Source organism: Protopterus annectens, chromosome 17.part0, assembly GCF_019279795.1.
Source record: "Protopterus annectens isolate FY-2018-M chromosome 17.part0, PAN1.0, whole genome shotgun sequence".
Lineage (NCBI taxonomy): Eukaryota > Metazoa > Chordata > Ceratodontiformes > Protopteridae > Protopterus > Protopterus annectens.
Window position 1 is genome coordinate 734,366,951 of NC_056751.1, and position 26,321 is coordinate 734,393,271.

A 26,321-nucleotide genomic window follows, 5' to 3' on the forward strand; every position below is an offset into this window, starting at 1 on the left:
AACTAATGTAACCTAGACGTAGGACTGGGCTAACCACATAGGTGGTACACTGTGTAAGTCAGTGTAACTAATGTAACCTTTTCATAGGACTGGGCTAACTACATAGGTGGTACACTGTGTAAGTCAATGTAACTAATGTAACCTAGTCACAGGACTAAGCTGACTACAGAGGTGGTACACTGTGTAAGTCAGTGTAACTAATGTAATCTAGTCATAGGACTGAGCTGACTACAGAGGTGGTACACTGTGTAATTCAGTGTAACTAATGTAACCTAGTCATAGGACTGAGCTGACTACAGAGGTGGTACACTGTGTAATTCAGTGTAACTAATGTAACCTAGTCATAGGACTGGGCTAACTACAGAGGTGGTACACTGTGTAAGTCAGTGTAACTAATGTAACCTAGTCATAGGACTGAGCTGACTACAGAGGTGGTACACTGTGTAAGTCAGTGTAGCTAACATAACCTAGTCATAGGACTGGGCTAACTAGAGAGGTGGTACTCTGTATAATTCAGTGTGACTAACATAACCTAGTCATAGGACTTTGCTAACTACAGAGGTGGTACACTGTGTAAGTCAATGTAACTACTGTAACCTAGTCATAGGACTGGGCTGACTACAGAGGTGGTACACTGTGTAAGTCAGTGTAACTAATGTAACCTAGTCATAGGACTGAGCTGACTACAGAGGTGGTACACTGTGTAATTCAGTGTAACTAATGTAACCTAGTCATAGGACTGAGCTGACTACAGAGGTGGTACACTGTGTAATTCAGTGTAACTAATGTAACCTAGTCATAGGACTGGGTTAACTACAGAGGTGGTACACTGTGTAAGTCAGTGTAACTAATGTAACCTAGTCATAGGACTGAGCTGACTACAGAGGTGGTACACTGTGTAAGTCAGTGTAGCTAACATAACCTAGTCATAGGACTGGGCTAACTACAGAGGTGGTACTCTGTATAAGTCAGTGTGACTAACGTAACCTAGTCATAGGACTGGGCTAACTACAGAGGTGGTACACTGTGTAATTCAATGTAACTAATGTAACCTAGTCATAGGACTGAGCTGACTACAGAGGTGGTACACTGTGTAATTCAGTGTAACTAATGTAACCTAGTCATAGGACTAAGCTGACTACAGAGGTGGTACACTGTGTAATTCAGTGTAACTAACGTAACCTAGTTAAAGGACTGGGCTAACTACAGAGGTGGTACACTGTGTAAGTCAGTGTAACTAACATATCCTAGTAATAGGACTGACCTAGCTACAGAGGTGGTACACTATGTAAGTCAGTGTAACTAACGTAACCTAGTCATAGGACTGGGCTGACTACAGAGGTGGTACTAGTCAGTGTAACAAACGTAACCTAGTCATAGGACTGAGCTGACTACAGAGGTAGTATACTGTGTAAGTCAGTGTAACTAACGTAACCTAGTCATAGGACTGGGCTGACTACAGAGGTGGTACTCTGTATAAGTCAGTGTAACTAACATAACCTAGTCACAGGACTGGGTTGACTACAGAGGTGGTACACTGTGTAAGTTTGTGTTACTAACGTAACCTAGTCATAGGACTGAGCTGACTACAGAGGTGGTACACTGTAAGTCAGTGCAACTAACCTAGTCATAGGACTGGACTGACTACACAGGTGGTACATTATGTAAGTCGGTGTAACTAACCTAACCTAGTCATAGGACTGGGCTGACTACAGAGGTGGTACACTGTGTAAGCCAGTGAAACTAACGTAACCTAGTCATAGGACGGGCTGACTACAAAGGTGATACACTGTGTAAGTCAGTGTAACTAACCTAATCTAGTCATATGACTGGGCTGACTACACAGGTGTTACACTGTTTAAATCAGTGTAACTAAGGTAACCTAGTCATAGGACTGGGCTGACTACAGAGGTGATACACTGTGTACATCGGTGCAAAAGTGGCTCAAAGGCGAAAACAGATTTAGGCAGTGACCAACAAGCTCTAATAAGGGAATAAAAGATGATAAGAGATGCATCTCTGCTTAAAATATTTGCTTCTGACCTCACACAGGTAAAGATAAATAGGTTCAATCTCTTTGCAGATGACACAAGTATGGTGGATAGTACCTGAAGAGGTTTGCAAAGTTGCTGAGGGATCTATTGAAGCTGAAGGCATAATCTGATATGGGTTGCAGCTCTGTTTCAAATCTTCTGAGTACTTGGTGTTGCACCCAGGGAATAATGCCTCAGAGGTATGATATGTGCCTGGGGAGGTCAGGCTCAAAAGTACATTACAAGAGAAATATGTTGTGGTTATTATTATAGAAAGTATAAGCACTGACCTTAGTCTGAGGGGGGAGCATGAGGGGCAGCAAGGAGAAACTGAATGTTAGGGATAGAGTATATAGAAAGGCAGTCAATATGGTCTGCATGACAGAGGGTATTGAATACGACACAAAATTTAGGGAGCTTGAACAGTTTTTACTAGAAAAGATGATATGAGGGCATGATGTGGGTCCATAAAGCATTGCAATGAATAACTGAAGGATTAGGCTAAGCAGGAAGTATATGTCAGGTACGACAGTATGGGTTCTCAGATTAAGGGACCAGAGTTCAGCTCAGACCTACTTTTTCACAGAAAAGTGACAGGCAATTGGAATGAGCTCCCAGAATGGGCAGTAGAAGCTAACACTCTTGGGACATTTAAAAAAAAGTTTTGGACAACTGGAGTGAGAGCGGTTAAAGGAAAGGGCAGTAGTCATGGACTAGATGCAACCTTTGAAAGACCAGCTAGAGTCATAGTTTCATTCCAGCATGCTTTATGTTTTCCTTACTCACTGGATCACAAATGCAACTGTAGAAACAGCATTCTAAGAATACTGTTTCACACTCATGACCTGCTACAAAAATCAATGGTACATGTCACTGAAATCAAAGGGCAAACAGTCATAAGAAAATAGTTCCATTGTTTAAGGCTAAGTAGAAGATACCATGAAAGAGGCAATGTTCCTCAGAAATATACCATAAAATGTTAGTGCGCAAAAGAAATAAAAATATAAACTTACCTGTACTTTCTGGACTTTGTTGGGAGGCCTCACTATATCTGTATTGGTGGAGAAAAAGAGAAAAATATATTATTATTATTATTACTAAGACTGCTATTATAACTACAACTATTATTATATTATTGTTATTATTATTATTATTATTATTATTATTATTATTATTATTATTATTATTATTATTATTAGACTGCTATTATAACTACAACTATTATTATATTATTGTTATTATTATTATTATTATTATTACTATTATTACTAAGACTGCTATTATAACTACAACTATTATTATATTATTGTTATTATTATTATTATTACTATTATTACTAAGACTGCTATTATAACTACAACTATTGTTATATTATTGTTATTATTATTATTATTATTACTATTATTACTAAGACTGCTATTATAACTACAACTATTATTATATTATTGTTATTATTATTATTATTATTATTATTATTATTAGACTGCTATTATAACTACAACTATTATTATATTATTGTTATTATTATTATTATTATTACTATTATTACTATTATTGCTAAGACTGCTATTATAACTACAACTATTGTTATATTATTGTTATTATTATTATTATTATTACTATTATCACTAAGACTGCTATTATAACAACTATTATTATATTATTGTTATTATTATTATTATTATTACTATTATTACTATTATTATTACTACTACTGTTTTAAGGAGCACTTAATATTATAAACTCTCATGAAACAAAATTACCTGTTTCATCTACCTATCCTCACCTAGGAAACACCACTGCTTGGTTTTACATAAAATGAACCTGTTTCCAATAGTAGCTCGAGCTGCATTCTTGTCTTACTTAATGTATCATACATTCCACTATTAAAGAACAAGCTGTAAATTAAAAATTCTACTTATTTTCTGTACAACCAAGAGGTCAAACTACTATATTTACCCACATCTGTGTTTTAAACCGCAGAAAAAGCCTTCTCCAAAGTCCCAACATACTGCAATAATATTCTAAAAGAAAGTTTCAAATAAATAGGCTACAGCTTTTTAGGAATATAAAAAATAAAGTCTTGTCTAAGCAAAGAATTAATTTAGGTGTTCCTGTTTCTCTACTATAGTATAAATTACTATTGCCTCTGTCCCAAGATAAATTATTTTTCTATCGCTTTAACTGCTAACAAAAGTATACTTTACAGACTCAGGACTATTTGTTCCTCCAGTCAACAAAGCAAGCATTATCCAAGATTGTTGTATATACTGCATATAATGCAATGGTATCCTTTAAAAGCAAGGTTGCAGGAAGCAAAGGAATGGGTGGCCTTAATGGGGTTGGATAATAATATGGCAGGTCAATAACTATTTAACTGTGATCAAACAACAGCTAAGGTCAGTCACTTTCATCTACAGACTTCCTCAATAACCACTTGATGTAGCAAGACTACTGACTACAAACATCTCAGATGTTTGATTCTGATTAATGAAAAACATGTTAACTTGTTTTATACAAACATGTACTAGCCCTACAAAGCTAGATTAATGACTGTTTAATTCTGGTAAAATGACAGCAGAGATCAAACAGGTTCGTCCACAGCCTGCCTTCTTGCCCACCAATTACAGTGATGTTTTTGATCATTCACACCTAAGATGTCTGACTGCAATTAAGTGAATGAATAAATGCAAAACAGCCACAATAACTTTAGACAAAGTAATATATTTTAGCTTGTTGCTGTCAGACATATACAGAGCAATCCTGTACAATCTCACAAACATGCACATACATAAACCCACCAATTAAAGGTACTTTATTAAATGTATAGAGTTCATGTCTGAGTATGATTCAATGACATGAGCACACACAAACACACACACACATACATATATGCCCACAAATTAAAGCTACTTTATTGACTGTGTACACCTCAGATGTTGGAGCGGGATCAAATATGCAAATAAATAACATCACAGTAATATATTTCAGTGCACCGTTGTCATATATCTACACAACAACCCATTACATACTAGCACACATGGGCTTGGCAGTTACAGCAACTTGAATGACTGTGTAAACATCATAATGTTTGACTGTTATCAAATGAATGAATACATAGTGTGGTAAAATTGCCATGTAGATGTGCCCACCAGTTACAGCAACTTTAGTACATGAAAACAACTTGTCAGTAGGTAAAATACAAAAAATATTGTGTCAGAATGAATTTTCTTTATTAGAATTATTTCAGACATTATGAAAATTATTTCTGAGCAAGCTAGACCAAAAAATGTGTCTGTGCTCTGTGAGACAGTGCTGTAGCTACATGCTGCAAATCTGAAAAAGTAAACACAGCTATGTTTTCTTATAATCAAAGAAACATTTCAAAGCAGTGCTTGCCTAGGAAAAGCTGTTAGAAACATGGACAGTCTGCAATTATAATTTCTCATTGCTTTTATTACAAGTTCTGTAATGAACACAGAGTTGTTTTTGTAAAAGAAAATTATAGATGTAGAATATGAGAACACAAAATGTAACTGTCTGATGTGAAACTAGATAATGATTGCATTATTTTCCTGTTAGGTTAGAGAGTGTGAATTATAACTGAATTCAATATTCCAGAAAGTGCCATTCAAGCTGGCTACTACTTTATTTCATGTGCTTAAATTAGTTGTTGTTGTCTGCCATGTTGGATTTGCCTTTGTGAAATCTCAATAGCTGTCAATGCTATTCTGAATAATAATTTTGTTTGCCATAAAATTATTTCATATCTCAGTAAATTTACTGATGACAGACAGTATTATGGAGCATTTTAACACTGGCAAGCAGCCTTGTATAAAGAAACCTAGCTTGTTCTCTCATCTGCCTTTAAAATTTTGAAGTAGAAGGCAGATGAAGAGGGAGTGTGGCAACATGGAAGGAAAAAGGGATGCCACATTTATTTCCTAATTAGCCTGCATGAACAGTCCTTTGGAAATTCCAATGGCTAACTGAGAACAGCAATTGATGAAAGCTCTGTGACTGAAAACATTTCTCTGACAGAAAATATAATAAAAAAATTAAAATGTAGAGATACTTGTTAGCTGATTTTATTCACTAATAAAGAAAAGATTTACAGCTTCAGGTTCTTCAGCAGCTGTTAATTTTCCTGTCAGAATTTCAACTGCTTGGTTAAGAGAGAACAGACTTCAACATGAGCCACTGAAGAAATGGTAGTCAGGATTCTTGTGTTAAAAAAGTCACTAATATCTAGTATGCAGGATGTATTACTTCAAATGGACAAACTGGATACCAAAATAGAAAGTTTCAAAGAAGACACCAGAAAGAAGTGCACAAATCAGCAGTATGAAAGCAGCTTTAAATGATCATGAAGACAGAATAACTGAAGGTGTGTCTCAGACTGAATTTCTTTAAAATGTACGGCTGCTGTTTCTAGTGCATGTACATTTTGCATAACGGCAGCTCTCTCCCATCCAGGACACTGAAAGAGTCCTCTGCTCTACCAGCAGATATGGACAGATACAGTTTCTCAAAGAAAAACATACACTGCTGTTTCTAGTGAATGTACATGTAAGCACCAGCTGGATCCTATAAATATTTCTACTGTGTCTGACCCTTTAGTATCTCTGTGCCCCCAACAGAGTGCACACTCACTGGGAATACCTCCTCTGTCCTCTACCAGTCTCCCGCACCACCTGCACTTCCACATTAGGTGGCAGCAAAGCTCCACAAATCCTCCCTGAACAGTACCAATTCCCGGTCAAAGTGATCGCCTCTAATTAAACTTACTGTTCCCCACAGTTTAGACAGCACCTCCACCTTGCGCTACTCTGTAGGAATCCATTACTATTCACCTATCTACATACAATCTTGTTCCCCTAGATGGAGAATTGAATAGCTGTAGACAACCTACTACCATTGCCAGCTCCTACTTGCAGTCACTGATAATTTTTCCACTCACCTCTGCTGGGGGTGCTATGCTCGCTCTGTTTGCCCACTCCGCTCCCTTACCCTGCCCCCAATTCCCACCTGTCCTCACTACTTCCACATTTATCTATCCTCAACTCCTTCCACACCACCCACTGCCCAATCACCAATTAATACCTCCCACCACTCACATTTCCACCCTACAATAACCAACCCATCTACACCATGCTCCAGCCAATACCCCACCTACATCTAGCAATTCTCTTGTCACTACTTATCACACTAACTTCCTTAACACAACTCCCTAACCCCTACCTCACCCCACTACCTCACTACATATCCAATGACCAACACACCATCCAACCTGCCTTCTCCTCCATACCTCCCAAATCCTATCCCTCCAACCCAAATCTATTATATAAACTCAAAATCCTACCTACACGTCCCACACCCAACCTTCCCCATCTCCAACACCCCAACAAACATACTATCTAGCCATACCTAAAAGCTCTAAACACTTTAGATTACATAATACACATACAACACCAAATCTCCCTGTCTCTCTCCGGCAACATCCATCCCAACCCTGACCCCAGCAACTCCCCACCCACCAACCATCCAACTCCCACACACCCTGGCAACCCCAAGTCCATCTGCCTCACCACAATTAATGCTCAAAGCCTCCGAAATAAAATCCCTACCATACGCACCTGGCTCCCACACAATCACCCTGACTTCACTGCCATCACAGAAACCTGGCTAAAGCCATTTACAAAAGACAATGAAATCCTACCACCCAGCTACCAAATGGTCCTCAGTGATAGACTCAAAACAAGAAAAGAGGTGGTGCAGCCATAATCTACTCCTCCTCCTATGCAGTTACCCCACACACCCATCACATCCCTAAGTTCAAAAACTCTGAACTAATTCTTGCCCACCTAAAAATCAACAATCACAAATCTATTTGCTTAGCCTCCCTATATATCCCTCCTGGCAGCAACAACATCTCAATATTGTAATATATCCTCTCCTGGTTCTCTTCTAACATCAAAAATGAAACAATTATCCTAGACGACGTAAACATTAATTGGACCGCTATCAACTCATAGCCCCCTTCTCAAACTATAAACCTTTATACCTACACCCAACTAATTAACTCTCCTGCCAGGCCTAACAAAGATGGAACCTCTGGCTCCATCCTTGACTGGATTTTAGTTTCTCACCCTAACCTAATCTCTAATTCAGGCATCCTCCCAGAGTATATCAGCGACCACCTACCTGCCTTCGCTGACCGGCACCCCTCTCCTCTCCAAAAGCAACACCACTATATTGAGACTTGCAATCTCTCCTCTCTAATTTCAATCCACAAATTTTCTCTGACTGTCTAAAACTAACTGACTGGACCCCCCCCCTAAAAACCCTACCCCTAAACAATGCTGTCAGCCACATTAGCAATACGTTTCTGAACCTACTCAACCATCATGCCCCCTCCCCAGAACCAAATGGATCAGATCCAAAATCACCCCCTGGCTATCAAATGAAACCAAGCTAATCATGATCCTAAGAGATAAAAAGTCCATTCCATTCTCCACTCTCAAAAATCCTTGAGAAACGTATTCATGCACAACTCATGCCATACCTAACTCATAATAACCTCCTTTCCCCCTCCAAACACATTTTCTGTCCGGGCCACAGTACCATCACTGCCCTTCTCTCCTTCCTAGAATGCATCAACCACGCTCGTGACTCTGGCAAACTTATATGTACCCTTTTCCTAGACCTATCCAAAGCCTTTGACACAGTCTCCCACCCTATTCTCCTGTCCCATCTCTACATATCCCCTTCTACAACATCCTGGTTCTCTAGCTACCTCTCTGAAAGGCAGTAAGCTATAAAATGGAAATCATCTACCTCTTCCTTCCTACACACCCCCACCGACATTCCCCAAGGCTCTGTCCTCGGCCCCTTACTCTTCAACAAATTCATTAACAACTTTCACCACTCCATCCCAGAGTCCTCCCTGATCCAGTATGCAGATGACTCTACTATCATCTGCACTACCAACTCCCTCTCTGACCTGCTACTAAAGACCCAGTCTGCTTTCACTAAAACTGAAACCTGGATGCAGAACAGCAGAACAACCATCTTGCCCTGAATGTAAATAAAAAAAAAACTAATGATCTTTACTCCCTCCAGAAGCTCAGCAATTAATATCACCTTTTCAATAATTAGCCAAAATAACACCCCCATCGAAACAGTGCCACACACCAAACCCCTTGGTATTATCATTGATGAGCGTCTGAAATTTGACATCCATATACAAACAGCCATTAAAAAACCACCAAAAACTAGGACTCCTATACAGACACAACAGCTACCGGACTCCTTCTACCAGAAAGGCCTTAGCCTCCTACTACCTTCTCCCCTCTTTAATATATGGCACCCCCCTGCTCACCAACCTCCAACTTAGCTTACAATCCAAACTGGATTCCTGCTACAATAAAATCTCTAAATTCTCCACCAACTCCAAAAACTCAACCTACCACTGCAACTTCTTCCAATCTTTACAGTGGCTAGAACTTCCTTTCTTAAACTTACCACTGCCCATAAACTTGTGTTCAAGCCATCCAGCTGCCCCACTCTCTCATCCACCTTAACCCCCTACACACCTAACTGCTTACTCCGATCAGAAAACCAAAACCTCTTACAAATCCACAAACATCCCCGGCCCCCTGGACAACTTCTGATATCATATTCCATAGCCAAACTATGAACTCTCTCCCCCGTCCCTTTGAAATACCCCAAACCACAACAACTTCAAATCCCTCCTACACTCCTACTTACCCTGAAAGTGAATATGTCCCTGCTCTACTCCCACTTAAGTCCCTCCACTACCATCCATTCAGCAGCCCAACCTCTTCTCACCACCAACCTTCCACTAAACCACTAACTCCACTACTAAACTGCTAGTTTATTCTCCTCTTATTACACTTTATTATAGACTTGTACTTCTGAAATGGTTACTACCACATTTCTGTAATTAACAACTAGCCTTTCTGCCATTCTAAAGTATACTTACAACAACTCTACAACAGAGTAATCTCTTCCCACACACTTGCCTATTATCTGCTAGAAGCACTCATCTTCTGTTAAATGTATCTATGCTTCCATCTACTTTTGAAATATAGAAACCCAAAATTCTCCAAATGTTTAATTAGACTGAATATGTAATGCTTTGTCCAATACCACTACAGCTACTATGCATTCAGTTGTATATATTTCCATTCTGTGTACTTCATTACTCTGTGAATAATGTATATACTATGCTTGACATTGGGTTTATAATTGTCTTTGAACTTGTATGTCTGTATTCAATTGTCTGTGGAGCTTTTCTCCACAAGCCTCCAATGAAAATGGGCTCTTCTTGGCCCAGTGGACTTCCCCGGTCATCAAACTGAAATAAATAAATAAAATAAATAATAAAATAAATAAAACAAAATAACTAGCAGATTGATAAAGTTGATTATTTAGAAAATGGCCTGAGACAAAATAACATTAGAATTTATGGTATACCTGAAAAGTATGAGGGAGACAATATAATAAACTTCAAAACAACTGGGTTATATAAAGCATTAAATCTACCTGAAACTTTGTCTTTTGGAACTGAAAGGGCAAACAGATCCATGAGAACACCTTCAAAGAAGGAAAACTTACCACCATGTTAAATTATAGTTAAGTTTATGTCTAGCTTAGATAAAGCTCAAATATTAAAAACAGCAAGTTCCAGTCTACCTATTATAATAGGTGAACATATAGTCAGATTCAATTATTCCAGTAAAGTAACAAGTTAAAGAAAATCCTGATTACCACTGATCAAGAAACTTAAAAATAACAATATTAAAACCCTGCTAGTGTTTCCTGCAAAGATCAAATTATTTATTTCTAAAGGAACTAAAATATTTGACAAACTGGATTTACTTTTGTCAACAAAAATAAAATCCTTAATAACAGAGAAAAAAATGGACTGGAACAGTATATACTTCAAGAGACAGAGTGAGCTGAATTTCTGGAAAACTGCTTCCAAAATTAAAAAGCTTAAAAACAAGTGATTTTTATGCTCTGATTGCAGGATTTTTTTAAACAATAGATTTACCTTTTAAGTAAAAGGTTTGTAATGGACTTTAAGCTATATATTTATATTTTAAGTTGAAACATTTTTATTTATTTATTTAACATTTGTTAACTGGGAAAGTCCGACTTGGAATGAGCCAATTTTCACCAGAGGCCCAGGGAGAAATGCTCCAGATGCATGTCTTTGTAACGTAGGAGGAAACCCACATGAATGCAGGGTGGACATGCAGACTCCGCACAGAAGGCACCCCAGCCAAGAATCGAACTGGAGAACCTCTTGCTGTGAGGCGACAACATTACCGCTGCACCACTGTGCCATCCTTAACTTATAAATGTATTTATAAATGTTAAACAAATACTTCCTGTAAGACAATGCCATTAAGTTATAAGCAATAGAACAGGCAACTTTATGACTGCATAAGTTAAGAATTTTATTTTATTTGTTTAACTTGGCTTAGTATGTACATTCCCAAGTTGGCTGGATGTCAGATCTGGGTAGTATGCTGAATGGAGGTGTTCAAGTGCTGGTGGTTTTGTTTTATTTGTTCCTGTGTGGCACATTCCTTTCACATGTTATTTATGAAGCAATTAACACTTACAAAGCTTGAGAATAAAAGAATATTCCAGTTGTGTGAGATTGCTGGATTCTTGCTTGCCTTGCTTCCTGCCTGCTTTTTGAGCTATTCATAAGAAAATCTAGGTCAAAGTTAATCACTGATGTCAATGAAAAAAGAAAGGAACTTTCTATTACAAGTACATATGTGAGAAATCTACTCAAAATAACATTTTTTTCTTTTCTTAGAAGTGAAGAATTGGTAAAACAAAAGCTATAGTAATGTTTTATATTGAGCTGTTGCTGACATACAGTTTGCTTACATTTGCTTATGATGCAGTGTTATTAACTCTAGCTGTACATATTAATGGAAAGAAGTAAAGTTATATGTTTGCTACTGATTAAAGCAGTTTAAAAGAATTAGAAACACACAGGAAATTAGTAGCTACTGTATGCCATGAGCTGTCATCTTCACATGCTGTAATCAAATTCTAATGTCAGGATGTGAAGCTTAGATCAGAACAACAGTTCGCAGTGGCTAAAAATACACACTCAGGTTAAACAAGCACGATTTTTTTATCTACGGTCAAGATTGCTTGTAATACTAGAATTAATAAAAAGAGAAAACATCTTATGAATAACAAGAATGTGCACGAAGAATGAAATATCTACTATAAAAGAGTAATAAAACAGCAGTATCACTAAGTTAAGAAATATATACACATACTATAATCTGTAATAGAGAGCTGATTAAATAGTTGTTCAATGGGAGATTTTAGAAATATAAGTAACATAGAATAGGGTAGAATACTAGTGGGAAACTAAGACGGAAAATATATTTCAATAAGCTGCTTATAAGAAAGATATGTACTACATATACCTGCATATGGCAGAAATGTGAATGTACAAGATTTCATAGATGGAAAATAATATAAAAATATTTGAAAATATTCTGAAATTTGAAGCTTGGTCATATGAACTTTGAAGCTTTTTTGCATACTGTATGTTAATAGATTCACTAATACTACCTGAAATAACTCAGGTCCCCTACAAACCAGATCTAACTTGTAATGAGTAACAAAGGTATGGGGTGACACCCAAGTTGCAGTTGTCATTTATGGATGTTCTCGACTGGAAGACAGCAAAAGTAGTTACCACTCTGGTTGAGTGTGCTTTTGGGGAAATCGGTACCGGTATACCTCTCTTTTCATGAACAAAGGAAATGCAGTCTGTAATCAATTTTGCTAGAGTAACTTTGCTCACAGATTGTCCTAATTTAATATGTGAAAAGGAAATAAATAGCTGGTTGGATTTTCTGAAACTCTTTGTCCTGTCAAGGTAGAATCTTAGCCGTCTGTGAACATCTAATAGATGTAATAAGTACTCACCCTTGTTAGAGTAATTTGGAAAAAAAAGACTGGGAGATTGATGCACTGATTGAGGTTGGTTTTGGAAACTACCTTAGGAAGAAAAAAATGGGTTTGTCCTGAAAAAAACTCTATCCTTATGAAAAATCAAATATGGAGGCCTAGACGAAAGAGCTTGAACTTCTGAAATTTGCCTAGCTAAAGTGACTGTAACTAGAAAGGTAGTTTTCCAGGATATACATTTTAGATCACACCTAGAGGTTGGTTCCAAGGGGGATTGTCTCAGACCTTGCAGCATCAGAGTAAGGTCCCAAGGAGGCATGGGATCCTTGTAAAGTGGTTTAAGGAGGAGAGCACCTTTCAAAAAGGCTTTGCAAAGCCTATCTGATGGCACTGATTATCCATGAAAACCCTTGTGAAAATTAGAAATGCCTGCTAGTTGAACGTTAACAGTAGAAGTGGAAGCATCTTGATTGAAGATAGAGGTTAGAAAATGAAGGATTCCGTGTACTTGTGCTGAGAAAGGATCAATATGATGCAGAGAGGTCCAATAAACAAATATTTTCCATTTACCTGAATAAAGTTTACGTGTGAAGAACTAAAGAGGTTTGATCAGCTTCAACTTGACAGGGGCAGCTTGGCCTTACAAATAAAGACTAAGGCTGAAGTCAGAATTACACAATTCCATGAATCCAGATACCATCACTTGCATCTACCAGAAACTCCACCAGACCTAGTAGGTTTGTACAGTCTAGATCTTCCACGATCAGCGAACAACATATCAAAGCTCATGCTGATGCAGAAGCTGCTAAGATTCAGGCAGCCTCTGCAGAAAGGAAGGCTCAGTTAGAGGCAGAAGCTGCTTACAGAGAGGCAGAAGCTGCACAGAGAGAAGCAGAAAGAAAGGTGGAAGCTGCCCACAGAGAGGCAGAAGCTGCACGCAGAGAAGCAGAAAGAAAGGCAAAAGTTGCCCACAGACAGGCAGAAGCTGCAAACAGAGAAGCAGAAAGGCAGGCTGAAGCAACCTACAAAAGTGCTGAAACAGAAGCCTTAGAAAAACAAACAGTGTGACCATGCCACAGCTATGGCAAGGTTAAGAGTTCTAGAGCAAGCTGCTAGTGGGAGTGACAGAGACAGCATAGGTCCAATGGACACACTGAGTTATCTTAAATGCACTACATATTACATCTTCAACCAAAGCAGCAAGCATTCCATCTTATCTGATGCTCCTGAAGCCAGAGACACTTCCTTAGAACTATTAATCTCAGTGAGTACTGCTGCAGTACCCCTCAACCAAGGTCAGTACGACACTACTAGCCCAGCTCAAGCTAACCTACCATATTATGGAGATAGTCAACAACCTCCAATTAACCAAGCCTCTGCCCCATTGCAAGCTCCTGCACTCACAAACTCTTGGCCAGTTCCACAGCTTAATGCCCTTGCATCACCATACATCCCAATCACCGTACATCCCAATGTCATTCAGGAATGGTGCTGCTGTTAATGTGTCCAACACTTTTTAACCTACAGCTCCTCACTTAAAGTCTGAACACATAGAAGTGTCACAGGTCATAAAGTACATGCTTCAGAAAGATCTTACCAAAACTGGCCTTACACGGTTTGATGACAAACTGGAGAACTACAGAAGTTGGAAATCCACCTTTAAATCTTCAGTTCATGATCTGGACATTACAGCTACCAAAGAACTAGATATTCTCATTAGGTAGCTTGGTCCCAGCTTCTCTGAATGTATTAAGCATCTTAAGGCAGTTCATATTGCTAACCTGGCTGTAGGTCTTAACACTGCCTGGAACAGACTGGAACATAGCTTTGGCAGTCCTGAAGTCACTGAGAATGCTTTATTCGAAAAGCTGCAAAGTTTCCCAAAGATATCTAGCAAGGACAATCTAAAGTTTCAGGAGCTTAGTGACCTCCTTTCCGAACTTCAGCTAGCCAAGGAAGGCACACACCTTCCAGGCATCAGTTATTTGGACAATGCTCGTGGAGTTAACCCGACAGCTTCAAAGCTCCCATATGATATCCAAGGAAAATGGACTACGGTTGGATCAAAGTACAAGGAAGCAAACAGAGTTTCCTTTCTCCCATTCTCATTCTTCTGTGAAGTCATCAGGAAAATTGCAGAGACAAAGAATGACCCACGCTTCTCCTATGGAGAGTCCCATGCTTCAGGTCCACCCTCTCCTAAGCCTACAAACTTGCGCAGCTCATACAGAGACTGCAGATGTCCGGTCTCAGTTAAATGGACTGATGTCTTACCTACACCCTCTACAGTTTCCAACAAGGGTGATCAAAGAAAGAAAATTGAAAACCCATATCACCATTGCCCCATGTATAACAAACCTCATCCTCTCAGAAAATGCATTAACTTCAGGAAAAAAATCCTGCAAGAACATAAGGAACTTAGAAAGAAACTTGAGGTACGTTTTAAATGCTATGTTTCTACACAGGATGCTGCTGAAGATGTAAGGCCATTATCAAGTGCTTAGAATTTGACAGTGATGACCATGTACAAGCACATCATTCGCTTCAATGTACTTCTACCCCGTCCGCAGTTATCCCTCCCAAGGCAAAGCAAGGCAGGGAGAGTGAAAAACAAACAGTGGCTCCTACTCCAGTTGCTGCCACATGCACTGAAGCCTGTGGAGAAGGACTCAGTGACAAATCTTGTGCAAAAGTATGCTTGATCTGTGTATACCCAATGGGTCATCCTGAAAGAGCCATAAGACATTATTCTCGATGAGCAAAGTAATTGATCTCTTGCAAGATCAGAGCTCTTTGATCTGCTCAACATAACAGGGGATGCCCTGCTTTACACCCTGGTCACTTGTGCTGGCATTACAGAAGTCTCTGGTAGGAGAGCTAGTGGTCTAATTGTAGCTCCTCTCAATGGCAATCAAGAAATTGCATTGCCCACTCTCGAGTGTAACAAGATTCCAACCAACAAGCAATAGATCTCTACCTCTGAAACTGCTCCTTGTCACCCTCACTTGAAGGTCATATCTGGCCAAATACCACACCTTGATAAAGACTCTGAAATCCTGATGCTGCTTGGTAGAGGCATACTGAGGGTGCACAAGATACTTGATTATATCAATGGCCCAAAGAATGCTCCATATGCCCAACGCTTGGATCTAGGTTGGGTTGTCACAGGTAACATCTGTTTAGTCAAGCTCAGGAAACCTAACAGGGTTACTTCCTTCAAGACACATGTTCTTCCAAATGGACACAATAGCTGTTTTGAACCCTGTTCACATCACTACTGTGTAAAAGGAAAGTTATGCAGTAATGGTAAGCCACAGCAAGTCATTCAAGGCTATAATGGCTTAGACTCCTGGGATAATGATCTTTGCATTATGGCGTTTGAACAACTAGTGAAGACTATCAGTTGGCGGCCCTAAAAATTATGAGTGAAGAATTCTATCAGGACAACTGCAACAGCTGGGTGGCACCCTTACCATTCCGTACTCCAAGAATGAAACTGCCAAACAATGTCATGGTTTATTTCACTGGAATGCACCCTGAACAGGAAATCTGCTATGAAAAAGCACTTTGTTGACTTCATGCAGAAGGTGTTTGATAGACATCATGCTGAACCTGCACCTCCCCTAAAGGAAGAGGAAGAATGTTGGTACCTTCCATGTTCTGGTGTGTATCACCCTTGCAAGCCAGACCAAATCAGCGTGGTATTTGACTCAAGTGCTTGCTATGAAGGTGTTTCTCTTAATGACCTTCTCCTCACTGGGCCTAATCTGAACAATAACCTAAATGGGGTGTTGATTCATTTCAGACAAGAACTGACTGCAGTAATGGCCAACATCCAGCAAATGTTTCACTGTTTCATTGTTTGTGAAGACAACAGAAACTACCTCATATTTCAGTGGTACTGCAATAATGATGTCAACGACAAGGTCATAGACTATTGGATGAAGGTACATGTATTTAGTAACAGCCCATCTCCTGCAGTTGCAATATACTGGTTGGGAAGTACTGCCCTACAGGGTGAAAAGGAATTTTGGTCTGATGCATGTCAATTTGCTGAAAGAAACTTCAGTCTAGATGATGGTCTTAAATCTTTTCCCACAAAGGAAGAAGTGATCGATCTCCTTAGCAGAATTCAAGATATGCTGGCTGTATCTAATCTCAGACTTCACAAGATTGTCTCCAACAGCATCAAGGTAAACAGAGCCTTTCATTCTGAGGACCATGCTGACAGTCTAAAGAACTTTGAACCACGGTCTAATCTTACCCTCGTGCAATGTAGCCTCAGATCGCTTTGGAATGCCAAGCAAGACTCATTCATTTTCCGAATGTCAGCTTGTGACAAACCTTTCACCAAACATGAAGTTTAGTCTGCAGTAAACAGCATTTATGATCCACTGGGCTTCATAGCACCTTTACCATTTAGGGCAAGATACTATTAAGACAGCTCACTTCTGAAAATGTGGATTGGGATACTCCTCTTCCCAGAGAAAAACAAAAAAAGATGGGAAACATGGAAAGAATCCCTGAATGCCTTAGAGAAACTTCAAATACCACGCTGTTACACCCCTACAGGATGTATGAATGCTATCAGAACAGAGATTCACTTCTTCTCTGATGCTTCCATTGAAGCTATTGCTACTGTGGCCTACCACAGAGTTATAGGACTAGATGGAAAAGCAACCGTTGGATTTATCCATGGTAAGGCAAAACTCACTGCAAGACCTGCACATACCATGCCAAGACTTGAACTTTGAGCAGCAGTATTAGCCGTTGAAATCACTGAGCTTACTAAACTTGAAATAGAAATGAAAATTTATTCCTATGACATCTACATGGACAGGAAAATAGTCCTTGGATACATACACAACCAAACAAGACAGTTCTATGTGTATGTTATTAATAGGGTGGAATGCATTAGAAAGTTCTCCACTCCCAACCAGTGGCACTAAGTTCGTACCAATGTCAACCCTGCTGATTGTGGCACCTGTGCTGTATCAGAATCTGCCTTTCAGGATATTTCTTTGTCATCACCCCTTTTTTTTTTTCACCGAGAAGTTATTACAAAGCATGTTGATTCCAAATTTGGCCTGGTAATCCCCGATTCTGACAAAAAAATCAGACCTACCACCATTACGCTTACCACCTGTGTGAAATGAGAGTGGGGTTGAGTTCCTATCATTTTAAATGTTTCTCCAGGTGGTCCTCTGTAATATGCGCCATTGCATGACTTATCCATGTTGCTCACCTATTTGTAAACAACAGCAACAACTCTAAAGCCTGTCATGGGTGGCACATATGTAAAGAATATACACGAGGTGTACTCTCAGGAAATCCACAGCATTTCAAAGGGACTCAGTCTTTCTAAAGGTAACTCTCTATAAACTGAACCCAATAATTGACAAACAGGATTTTCTCAGATTTGGAGGTCGCTTGGGGAGGGCTGACCTAAGCAATACAGCATGACATCCTATCATTGTTCCAGGCCATCAACACATTGCAACATTACTGGTAAAACACTACCATGAGCAAGTTCAGCACCAAGGTCGCCACTTTACTGAAGGTGCTATAAGATCAGCAGTTTGTAGATTGTCAGTGCTAAAAGACACACACCCTTCATACTTCAGAAATGTGTCAAGTGTCAAAAACTGACAGACACCAGCACCAACATACAGCAAATCTCCCACCTGACAGACTAAGCACTCAACCACCCTTTACTCATGTTGGTATGGCTGTTTTTGGCCCCTGGTCTGTAACAACTCGTAGAACTCATAGCAGAGTTGCTAACTCCAAATGTTGGGCCATGGTGGTTACTTGTCTCAGCATTCATGCTGTATACATTGAAGTTACAGAGTCTACAGAGACTTCATGTTTTATTAATGCCTTTTAAAGATTTCTCTCTATAAGAAGACCAGTAAAGCTCCTCAGATAGCACTGTGGAACCAACTTCACAGTATTGATTTGGAAGCAAAGGATGTGACTGGAAGTTCAACCCTCCTCACTCGTCTCACAGGAAAGGTTCTTGGGAACGCATGATTGGGATCACTCAAAAAATCCTAGATTCTATGCTGCTTAGTTTTGAATCTTCCCAGCAACACCCACGAGATCTTAATCACCCTTCTCACAGAAGTGTCTGTCTTAATCAACACCAGACCACTAGTTCCAGTGTCTGTGGATCCAGATTCTCTAGCTACTCTGCTCACTCAGAAATTAGGGGTAGCATTTGCACCTCCTGGGGATTTCGACTGTTCCAATATTCATAAACGACAACAGAAATGACTTCAACACCTTGCTAATGTGTTCTGGAGTTGTTGGAAGAAGGAATACCTTTCTCCTCTTCAAGGTCTCAGTAAATGGCAAGTTGATAAGCCGAATTTAAGAGTAGGTGATGTGTTTCTTCTTTAAGACAAAGATGCTCATTGTAACAACTGGCCTATGGGATTGATTAGAGAAACTATGCCCAGTACTGATGGAAAGGTTGGTAAGGTTAAGGTCAAGGTAATTAAGGAAGGTTCTGCCTGACTTTTCTTTGGACCTGTCACCGATCTGCTACTGCTTCTCCCAAGCGTGAGAATGCATCTTCGGATTCCGCTACCTGACACCACCTAGACTTTCAACTTTCCTTTGTGATATTCATATGCCTTTCAGGAGGGAGTATTCCTGTGTGCCCTGTCTTGTTTTCCAAAAGCATCAACTTTGGTCTGTTTCATTCCTGCTTGCCCTGCTCTTCTGAGGTGTCAGCAACAGCAAGTATTCATTTTGATGTTTGCATTTATCCTCTTGTTCTCCCCTCACTTTTGTTTTTCAGGTTCCAGTGGATAAAGAGGTTCCAAATATATGATGGACTTAATGTTTATTGTTATTGCTATTTTGTGAAATCTAAAGAGTTCAGGTGGGGAGTGTCATGTTACACGTGCTAGTGTATTTGCTGTTAAGCTAAGAAATTGCGTTTTTTTGTATTTTCTCCTAGTTGTTTTTCCGTAGCTTTGCTCTCTGTTATCTATCTCTATCCCCTTCTCCCCCATTTTCTTGCAGTGTGTGTGCTAGACTCTATTGCAGGTGCATGTGTATTGCTGGAGTGTCATCATTATCTGACATACTGGAATGTCATCTTGTATGAAAGTTTGCACAATTTTTGAAGTAAACTATTTAACAGTTTCATTTTGATTCAGTCACTGTCTGCTAACACTACCTGCGGTGGTGAGTAAACCTTCTCAATACATCTTATTACAGATTAGGAGATTATACTTGCTATGCACAGCCAGGGGAGGCAGAACAGGAACAGGCAGATTTTGTATTGAGAGTGGTCCAATAAATTCCAATGTCTGAGTTGGATGAAGTTGCGATTTGCTGTAGTTTATGGTTATTCCTAGAAGAGTATACGTGTGGAGAACCTGATCCCTTGCATGAATGAGTTGATGCCTGGTTGGAGTGGTAATCAGCCAGGCATCCAGGTAGGGAAACACCCAGAATTCCTGCAGTCTGAGATAAGCTGCTACTACTGCCATGCATTTGGTGAACACCCTGGGGGCTGTGGTGAGCCCAAAGGGGAGTAATGTGAATTGGTAGTGACTGTCTCCCAGCTGGAAGTGTAGGAACTTTCTGGATCACCTGTTCATTTTTATGTGATAATAGGCATCCTGAAGAGCTATAGAGCACATCCAGTTATCCTTCCCCAGAAAAGGGAGAATGGACTGAACTGTAACCATCCAGAACTTGGTTCAGTGAACAAATTTGTTTAGTCTTGTGAGATCCAAAATTGGTCTCCAGTCCCCCGTTTTCTTTGGCACTAAAAAGAACCTTGAGTAAGTTCCAGATCCTCTCTGGTCTGGTGGGACCTCTTGGATGATTCTTTTTTTCTAGCAGCTTTTGTATCTCAATTGTTGCTTGATCCCTCTGACTGGGAGAAACATTGTGGATTTTTCTTGGAATTGATGGTGGTACATAAAATGGTATTAAGTAACCACCAGATATAATCCTCTGCACCCAAGTATCTTTTGTTAAGTCTAGCCAGACGCTCTGGTGCAGGGCTAATGATCCCCTGACTGTCTCCAGAGGTGGACAGTCGGGTCTCTGTTCAGGAGTGCTGGTAGGGTTTGTCAAAGAAAGATTCTCGTGAACCCTGGTTTTGTGGGCCACCTCAGCCACGAAGGCAATGACGTCCATTGGAGTGTCCCCCTGCCCCTGGGGGAACCTCCTCCACATGTGACTTGGAAAGGACCTTGGGACTTTTTGAACCACATTTTCTGGCCACTCTGTTGATTCCTGGAGTAGGATCTTTGGGGAGCCGAAAAACGTATACCCACTGCAGACAAAGTCTTCCCTTCCTTCTCACACCGGGACAGTGTTTCCTTTACTTTAGGGCCAAATCGAGTAGTTCCATCACAGGGGGCATTGACGAAATTGGACTTAAATGCTCCACAAAATCTCACAAGGACACATTTGGTATGTACCTCTCAAGACATCTGCAACAACTGGAAAGGCCGCAGAAATACCTCACCAAAAGAATCACAGGCCTAAAGCAGATGCCCTATGCTGACCATCTAAAAAAACGCCAGCTATACTCTGTCACATATCGTCTACTCAGAGGCAATGTCTGCTTAACATACAAGGCCATGTCAAACCCAGAGCTGTTGGACATGCTATACTTAAAGAAATCCCAATCCCTCAGAGCCACACACTCCAAGGATCTAAACCTTGTCATCACAATGAACAAAACATGCTGGAGGGATAGGTTCCTGACCCAGAGACTCCCCAGACTCTGGAAAAGACTGCCCATACATGTCAAGCAGAGTGCCTCTTTGGCTCTCTTCAAAAGGAACCTTCACGATTGGATGGGAGATATGAAATTCACCCCGGGGATCACATCAGTTGCCCTGCTAGACAGGGGTCCAGGAAAGTAAATATTGGGGGAAGAAATAGCCAGAGAATTGTTATGGCTAGGCTTGTATACGCCCTAGGGCTGATAGCGTACTACAAACTTATAAACCTATGAACAAGTGCATCCAGGGATGCCTCCTCATGGAAATGCCTGAACCTGCTGCTCTTGAGGTCCCTTCTGCGGATCTATATCACTTCAATGAAGTGACAGTTCAGCGAACAACATTTTATCAAAAATGTCGTTCAGTGAAATCTGCTCTTGTGGGGGACTGCACCCTCCACACCCCACACTAATTATATGTAGAAACTCTCAGATTGCAATACAGTGAGGAAAGGGCAAATCTCCTGATCTTCACTGGTCTGTGATCTCAGTATGAAAAGTTCAGTGAATGGCATGTTTGATGTACGTGAACCAAAAAGGTCGTTCACTGAACTGAATTTTCGCTGAAGTGATATATAACCCCCTTCCGCTATTGGAATAAAATCCCGGTCCATGTGAGGCAGAGCACCTCGCTGACTCTGTTCAAGAGAAATCTAGACCTGTGGATGGGAGATCGTAGGTTTACCCCAGGAATCAACTCTGTGTCACTGCTGGACAGAGGCACAACAAACTAATGGGCACAGTATTTTTTCATATAAGGGATGGCGTAAGCCACAATAATTTGGGCTAGGCTTATAAATGCCTTAGGGCAGATAGCCTAGTATAAACCTATGAACCTATGAACCTATATTGACTGTAGGGTTGCCAACTGAGAAGCTGCTGGACCTTGAAATGGCTTCTGAAACAGTATTTGATAATTCCTTAGTCAAATCTCTCTGAAGTCTAATAAAGTGTGCCAAATAGTTCAGCGATGGTAAGGCAAAGGTCGCTGAAGCAAAAACACACTTTCCCAATCTGTCCATCGCCTGCTACTCCCTGTTGAGGGGGACAGAAAGTAGAACTCTCATTGGCTAGTTCCTTCTTTGTGGCCTTCACAATGACCATGGCATTAACTGGAACCACTTTCCCTGAAAACTGTCCACTGGTGGCGCCATTATCTTGTCCGGTCTCTGAGATATGGGTTCTGTTGGGTTGGTTTTCTTCCACACCCACCGAGGGATCATGTCAATGAGCTCATCAGCAGGCGGAGTCACCCAGGAGTTACAGGGTCCAGCACCTAAATTCTCTAGGAGAATAGATTCTTCTGTGTAGGATTAGAGGGTGTGCAGCCACCTCTCTGTGGATTTCTAGAATGTCTCTAAAGGGGACATCTTCAGGAGGTGACCGTGGGGACCCTTCGCCCCCATCAAAACCCGTGTCTTCGGTGATGGACTCTTTTGAGGAGTCTAGGTGCTTCCTCTTGCACATCCCCTTCCTGGAAACTTCCTCAGTAGGATGCTCTGGGGAAGTCTCAGAAAAGGAAATCAAAATTCCCTGAGAGGGAACCTGAGGCTTCGATACTGGATGCCCCTGTGGAAAAAGGTGGTGAGGCTCTAGGTGCTGTGGCATCATGGCAGAATATCTAGGATCTGAGGGGGAAGGCTTTGTCAGGTCTGTCGAGGCAGAGAACACTCTCTTCACAGCCATGAAGGCAGAACTCAAAGGCACTAGAAGGAGCTCTGATTTGAGAAAACCAGTTTCTGAATCATCACACTCCCCTCTACTCCATCAGCAATACCTCCAAGGTGGAAGCCAGGAATGAACTGTCCAGTGCCAAGGTTCCAAGGGACAGAGATGGCTCCGCAAACCTTGGAGTCAAATGCTGCACCTCAGATCTCATAGGCAGGCTTCGGCTTCAACAGCTGTCTGGATCTGAATGGACTGGAGGTCTTGGAGATGATGTTGGATCCGAGGATACAGTGATCCTCAGATCTGAGACTGACAGATCCGGATGGCTGGGATCCTGTAACTCTAAAACAACAGAAGGTGTTACATGAGGAATTTGTGGGGGGTGGGGGTGGTGGAAGGTCAGGTAACCTGACTCAGAGGGGTAGGCATTGAAGGAAAAGCAATCTACCCCTGTGCCGAGAGAATCTTTCTCACCACTCTCTCCACATCTTTTTCTGTGGGGCTTCTAGACGAATGAGTGCAGTAAATGGACGAAGATGCTGGTCTCTGTAGAAATGGTGATGGAAGTTTGTCAAAAACTGGATCCACGGACAGAATATCCGTTCTGAGGGCAATAGAGTGTCTGTGAGAGTTCTGTCCAAGTCTGATTCAGTAAGATGGCTTTGATGTCTTCTGATCTGACTTGGCCAATATCAGATTTGCAACGTTTTGTTTCAATTTAGTAGGATCCGAAGAAGTAGTTGGATCCTGCACGTTTAGCTTTTTCTGATCCAGGGTTGAGACCATTTCTTTTGAACTTCTCTTCCGAGAAGAGTCTGAAGATGATTTTAAAGATGTAGAAGGCTTTGACTTTGGAGACTGTGATATGGCTTCTCCAAAAGAAGAAGGGATGAGGGCTTTCAAAGTCAGCTTATTTTTAAAGCCAGTAAGAGCTTGAGGGTTAAATTTGTGGCATATACAACAATCCTCTTGCAAATGCAGAGGGCCCAAATAGTACACACAAAGAGTGTGGGCATCCGAAAGCGGCAGTTTATGCCCGCTCTTTGAACACTTTTTAAAACCTGCAGGTTTATCAGCCATGATATAATATCTAGTCAGTGACAACAGCAATAACGGAAAAACTAGAAATACAAGACAATCTAGCAAAAGATTTTTTTTTTTGGTAGGAAAGATACGAAAGAAATGGAAGGGAATACCAACTATGGTATCGCGAGAACTACGATGGAGTCATAAGGGAAAGGGAGATGCCAACGATAGTATCTAAGTGTACCAAGTACGAAAAAACAGCAACGGCAACAGCAATAATAGAAAATTACAAAATACAACACTAACTATAATCACTAGCAAGGAGGAAAGAAAGGGCAACGGAATACCAACAACGGTATAAAGAGAATTATGACAACGTCATAAGGGAAAGGGAGTACGAATATATATGGAAAAGCAGGAGAAAGGATATACAGTTATCGATAATAAATTAAACTATGTGAAGAAATAACAGAGATTTTTACTTATCCAAAATAACACAGCTCTAGAGAGATGATAGACCACATCTGATAGCTAGAAGCGGCAAAGAAATTAGAGGTAATTTGATAGGCGCATTGTGGGTAAGGGAGAAGCTTGAGAGATTTGGTGGCTGTGAGCTTTAGTAAAGTCAGAGTCAGATCTGACAGACTGGATCTGAACCCACTTGTTGAGGATAGAATAAAGACTGACAACATCAGACTGTGGGATTCTTTGACTGACCTATTCATAAGGATTGAGATGGGGTAGGCAATGCTATCAGCTGTTATTTTAAGGTACTCGTTTGAAACATCATCAGCTGAAGTAGAGCATGGTTTGAGTTTGTTTAAGTGTAGTTTTATATAGGATTATATAGGACATAGGCAGAAGTTTAAAGGTAAAAGTGAATGTGGTGATACATAGCTGCTGGGCAGGGCTAGGATTAGATGTTGTAAAATCCTTGGTTAGAGATGCTATACTATCTGTGGAATAAGAGTTGAACTGTATTGCTCTTTTCGAGTGATGGGCTATTGGGAAAAGGGTAAGGACTGAACTTATACCCATGATGCAAGATTTTTTTAGTGGCTGTCCAGATTTTTTTACGGTTGTGTTTACTATTATTCCGAAAGTTATTTCTGTATAGTTTTTGTCTTCATTAATTTGCTTTTTAGTACAATTGTGAAACCTTTTGAAGTTTTCAAGACATTGTGGTGTTTTATATTTTTGCCGTTCTTTCCATGCCTGTTCTCTATCTTGCATTAGGATTCTACTTTTTTTGGATAGCCAAACTGCATTTTTTTTTAGTCTCTTCCTTCTAGGAGGTGAAAGGCTATTTAGGATACTCAGGAAAGTTGTACTGAATTCATTTACAGCATCACCTAAGACGAGGATTTTCAGGAAGTTCCACTTAATAAATGATGGGACTGTAATGAACATTTTTGGGTTAAACTCGGAAAGGCTGCATGTTGTTTTATAAACATGCTGTTTAAGTGGATGTGTGAGATGTCTGACTGGGAGATGACCACTGAGAGAGTCAGACATAGCACCAGTGGTGGTGTATTTGCTAGGTTCAAGTTTAATAGGGAATCTGATGCCTTGTTATAATGTGGGGGAGGGGGCTATTAATTAGCTGTATGAAACCAAATACGTTCACAATAGGGAGTTAGAGCTTATGTCCAACCAACTGACATTCACATCGCCTAGTAGTTTTCTTTCTTGTGCAATTGCTATGGATATCTAATGTAGGATATCTTCCAGTATAGCTGTATTGTCGCCACTAGGGATTTAAAGAACCAAAAAACATATTTGTTTATGATGGTTTAATTTCAGGAAAGTTATAAGAAGCTCTGTTGAATTGGTATTGGTTTGTTGTAAGGGGAAAT

The 26,321-nt window shown here is 40.2% G+C and overlaps 1 protein-coding gene across 1 annotated transcript in view; it reads right to left on the reverse strand.

The window, feature by feature from the left end:
- The window catches only part of LOC122791275, an 802,728-nt gene that overhangs the window by 52,703 nt on the left and 723,704 nt on the right, over positions 1-26,321 (reverse strand). Inside the window, exon 9 of the mRNA XM_044058947.1 lies at positions 3,047-3,084. Coding sequence (XP_043914882.1) covers positions 3,047-3,084 — 38 coding nt within the window. The remainder of the gene's footprint in view (positions 1-3,046; positions 3,085-26,321) is intronic.